The sequence below is a fragment of the Leptodactylus fuscus genome, chromosome 10 (assembly GCF_031893055.1).
Source record: "Leptodactylus fuscus isolate aLepFus1 chromosome 10, aLepFus1.hap2, whole genome shotgun sequence".
Taxonomy (NCBI): Eukaryota; Metazoa; Chordata; class Amphibia; order Anura; family Leptodactylidae; genus Leptodactylus; species Leptodactylus fuscus.
The window spans coordinates 3200446-3205921 of record NC_134274.1 but is presented as its reverse complement, the minus strand read 5'-3'; the positions used below and the strand labels follow the sequence as shown (position 1 = coordinate 3205921).

At 36.7% G+C, this 5476-nt stretch overlaps 1 protein-coding gene across 1 annotated transcript in view; it reads left to right on the top strand.

The window, feature by feature from the left end:
- The first annotated feature begins 209 nt into the window (after positions 1-209).
- RBM20 (RNA binding motif protein 20) overlaps positions 210-5476 on the top strand; it is a 126336-nt gene continuing 121069 nt past the window's right edge. The window contains exon 1 of the mRNA XM_075258699.1: positions 210-339. Within this exon, the coding sequence (XP_075114800.1) occupies positions 254-339 (86 nt within the window). The 5' untranslated portion in view covers positions 210-253. The remainder of the gene's footprint in view (positions 340-5476) is intronic.

The following is a 5476-nucleotide window of genomic DNA, read 5'->3' as shown; positions in this document are numbered from 1 at the left end:
TTTAGGACTGGAGAGGGTTAACTTATAGGGGCAAGTCTTGGGGTAAATTGTTTTGTGGGGAGGAAGGTGATGAGGGTCTCCGGTGTCCTGGCCGGGGACTGGTTAACACAGAGGGGCATGTCCAGGGGTAGAGTTAGGAGGAGTCTGCAGGTCCCCCGTCATGTTTGTTTTGACAGCCCACCCTCCTGTCTCTCAGCCCTGCAGTGGATGTCAGCCGCAGCCGTCGGGGGATTTGCTGCTGCTGTGCTGCTGAATGCTATTGGCAGCCATGAGTCAGGCCAGGGACCCCCGAGAGCAAGAACAGCCCGGGGGAGCCACCCGTCCTCAGCTGGGACACAAGTAAGTCCTGGGGTGACTGCTGAGGGCTGCCATGTGCTGCACAAGTCATTGAAGAGCTGGGGGAGGGGAAGGAATTCCTGGGGGGTTACATTTAGATACCTTGTGCCAAGTACCTCACAGGGATACGATATTATTGGGGAAATCGTCCCCCTAAAATGTGTGAACAGGAAGTTTCTCTTCACAAGTGTCAGGGCAAGTGTATACAATGTCACAAAGTCAGTATGAATGTACCAATATACAATAGGCAGGATGAGTGTATATACAAGCTCACAATCACAGGGTAAATGTAATGTAAGTGTATACACCATGCCACAATCACAGTAAATGTATATACCATGTCAGAATTACAGTGTATATTCAATGTCGTACTCACAGGATGAGAGAAGATGCAAAGTTACAGTCAGTAATGACAATATTACTTTCAGAGTCATGATGAGTGTATATACAATATAACAATTACAGTCAGGGTCACAATCAGAGTTATGGTGAAGGTATACAGTGTCCTAACTGCACAGTGTATATACAATGTCACAGTCAGGGTCATAATGTATACACAGTCTTACAATCGGGGTCATCATGTGACATGTACAGTCAGGATGAGTGTATACGCCGTCATGATGTGGTGTATACAAGCCTGACACCCGCTGTTTTGTGACTATCCATGTATAAATATTCTAATGATTTACTAGAATGACTTGTACCAGTGTAGATGTCACCCGGATGTTCGTTGTCCCGCACGCTGAATTATCATTATTTCGGTATCGATTACAGTGACAGATGTAGAAGTGATCAATATCGGCGTGTTATTATGTCTATGTCTCCTCTGTATACAGCGGCAATAAGAGCTGTCACTGCTACAATAGACAGACGGACATGGCAGTGACCATCTCTGAGCCAGATTATAGTACTGGACAGGAATCCTAGAAGCTTTATCTGCCGCTGTGAGGCTGGAATGGCATTAGGGGTTCCCCAGGAGTGGAAACAATTTTCAGGGGTTCCCCTGTTGTAATAAAGTCAGGAGTCATTGCTCTAGAGTTATACGCAGATTTGGTTTACTTTAGTAGTGCCTGCGGCATAACAGACATCAGATTCTTGGCAAATTTCATAAAATTAGGTCTGCAGATAAATATCTTATGTGTATGGGCAGCTTCAGAGTCACAGGCAAAACACTATTAGCACAAGGAAAGCAGTAAAAATCTTCATTTCTAAGGATTATGCTCTAAACTATAAATGTGAGTAGGATGATAACTATGGATGAGGCCATCTCTCCTGTATGACGTCAGTATCCTCAGTGCTCAGATATGGAGGATGTTACTAGTCATTGTACTCACACGGCTCTTGTACAACACCTGCAGTGATATCAGTGTTTTTCCCTTAGAAAATTATTCCCATCTTGGAGACGGCTTGTAAGGAATGACACCCTATAAACTACATTATACACATAGCGGATTACATGCAGATTTTGATATGGAGAATCCACAACGACGTTATGTTACCAGCAACATAGAAGACTTTTAGAAAATCGACAACCTGTCGAAATGTTTGACATGTGGTGCCCATTTTAAAATCTGCAACGTCCATGTATTTGGCAGAATTTCATTGTTGACTCCTTTCAATGTGAGAGGTGAAGTCCTCAGCAAAACAATTATATATGAGCTGAATAAATGGCCTGATATACTGAGATCCGGCCTCCTGTGTGGTCACAAGTATATGGTTATAATAATAATAATAATAAGAGTGTATTACTCGGCTTATTATACGGCTGGGGTCACAGTATATAGTTAGAAGACGAATTATTATTATTATTATTCTGACAGTGTATTATTATACGGCTGGGGTCACATCTGTGCTGGAGGGTTCATTGCAGATTCCATACCCCCAAAAAAGCTAGAAATAACATCCCAGCTGCTGTATTTTTTCCGTTGACAGGACGGACATCATGATAGGTCCCATTACAGTCAATGGTGCCTGTCACCTGACAATTCTGGCACCGGCTTTATTTTTTTGTTGTTGTTCATATGAAAGCCGAAAACCACTTTGTGCAGATGTGAGTGCAGCCCAATACCAGATCCTCTCCAATGTTATCACTAACTGAGATGTATCTGTGATATCATGTATTTGTTATACAACGCCTCTGTCCTCATCACATCTCATATCTACACACAGGACCTGTCATAGGGACAATTTCATTTTCTTAATAGGAATTTCCTTTAGCTGCTTCCAAATGCTAAAACTTTTGGGAAGACCCATTAAACACTCCTCCCCGGCCCCCAGATTTCTGGACCATGGACAGTGTCTGCAGTCATCAGGGTCAATCTATTTATCTATTTGTCTCCTATCCATCTATCTATCTATCCATCTATCTATCTATCTATCTATCTATCTCCTATCTATTATCTATCTCCTATCTATCTATCTATCTATCTATCTATCTATCTATCTATCTATCTATCATCTATCTATCTCCTATCTATCTATCTATCTATCTATCTATCTATCTATCTATCTATCATCTATCTATCTATCTATCTATCTATCTATCATCTATCTATCTCCTATCTATCTCCTATCTATCTATCTATCTATCTATCTATCTATCTATCTATCTATCTATCTATCTATCTATCTATCTCCTATCTCTATCTATCTATCTATCTATCTCCTATCTATCTATCTATCTATCTATCTATCTATCTATCTATCTATCTATCTCTTATCTATCTATCTATCTATCTATCTATCTATCTATCTATCTATCTATCTATCTATCTCCTATATCTATCTATCTATCTATCTATCTATCTATCTATCTATCTATCTATCTATCTATCTATCTATCTATCTATCTCCTATATCTATCTATCTATCTATCTATCTATCTATCTATCTATCTATCTATCCCTCTCTCAATATGTCTGTATTGCACCATAATATTCTGCTTTGCTATGTACGATAAATTAAAATGAAACTACAGCAATCCAGTTGTAGTCCAAAATATAAGGAGTTTATTGACCAGGGAATGTGCATTATTTCACTCCAATATGGGATCTTTTTCAAACACAACCATAATAGTAGTATATAGCGTGTACTGTACCGTGCTCAGTAACATGTGGTACACTAAATATATTGGAAGCTTGAACTTAGGAATTGCATGAAACATACTACTAGAATTGCTTGAAACACTGCACAAGTCCTGGTGAATTATTTTGGAGTTCCCATAGTTGGGACAGATTTGGTTAAGTCCAGGTAATCAGATTTTGTCTCCAGTTGCAACCTACTAATTCTAACACAGATTACCTTAGTGCAGACACTTTTCTTTATATGGACATCCATCTATCTATCTATCTATCTATCTATCTATCTATCTATCTATCTATCTCCTATCTATCTATCTATCTATCTATCTATCTATCTATCTATCTCCTATCTATCTATCTCCTATCTATCTATCTATCTATCTATCTATCTATCTATCTATCTATCTCCTATCTATCTATCTATCTATCTATCTATCTATCTATCTATCTCCTATCTATCTATCTCCTATCTATCTATCTATCTATCTATCTATCTATCTATCTCCTATCTATCTATCTATCTATCTATCTATCTATCTATCTATCTCATATCTATCTCTCTATCTATCTCCTATCTATCTATCTATCTATCTATCTATCTATCTATCTATCTATCTCATATCTATCTATCTATCTATCTATCATCTATCTATCTATCTATCTATCTATCTATCTCCTATCTATCTATCTATCTATCTATCTATCTATCTATCTATCTATCTATCTCCTATCTATCTATCTCATATCTATCTATCTATCTATCTATCTATCTCCTATCTATCTATCTATCTATCTATCTATCTATCTATCTATCTATCTATCCATAGTGCTATAGCATTTTATACCTGGCTATTAGTGGTCATCTGTCCAAACACTTTGAATAAGAATAAACCTGCGCCTGCCCTGTTTGCGGATTTTTGGTGTACACGCTGGCCATGCGAGTAATGTAACCTGTACCGTTTTCCAACATGTCCTCCTTTGGCTCTGAAATGTGATCGTGTTATTTTGAAACTGCGCTGCATACCTCTGTCTGTTGCCATGATGAGCTGGCGTTACGCCTTCGCCTCCTCACCGCCGATAATTCACTAAAATGAAAAAAATAAATACAAATTAATTAATTTTTCTTTCGGGGTGAACTCTTTATTAAATCATATAAAAATAACAAATTTAGAATTTTATGTAACTCAATATTTTAAGCTAGCCGCGCTGGTTTTAGCATTGGCAATTTGTTGATTCTCCATCCACTTTTTTCTTATAGAGAATAATTGTTAGCCTTGTATTATTACACTTTCATCCAAACCGTTCGCTTCATATATAGAGAAAAAATTGTGAGATCCTAAAATATTTTATAGAAGTTGAAATTTTTCAATATTACTTTAAAAAACAAACAAACAAAACACCGAGTAATAACACAGCTAACAATAAAAATAATAATAATAATAATAATAATAGTAAATAATAATTGTAATAAATAATAATAGTAATAATAGTAATAATAATTGTAATAAATAATAATAGTAAATAATAATAATAATCATAATAATAATCATAATAATAATAATCATAATAAATAGTGATTGTAAAGATATTAAATCCATTTTTTAGGGGGCCGTATAATGGCCACTATGTACATTTAATCTCCTATAAATTACACCGCACTGAAGTTTTTATGACATGATTAAAGGCAGAGAGATTTGGAGATAATTTAGAAAATCTCTCTATATACGGCAACAACTGGCTTTTACTTTTTTTAGTGCGTCATAAAACCCTAACTCTTTGTTCCTGCCGTGTCGGGCGCAGCAATATTTATATGGAAAAGTCAGGAAAATTAAATTGTAAATGTAAATATTCTGAGCCACAATACAGAATTTTTTTCTCTATAACACATAGAATACAGGTGCCACTATTATATATCTATATATACAGGTGTTATTATTGCTGGGTAATTTTTCGGGATTGTTTACCTTGCAGATGAGGGTAAGGTAACGCTCCCGGTAAAAGCGCGGCTCACACATGACACCTAATACACTAGCAGGTATTTTTATGTGGTGACTATAATA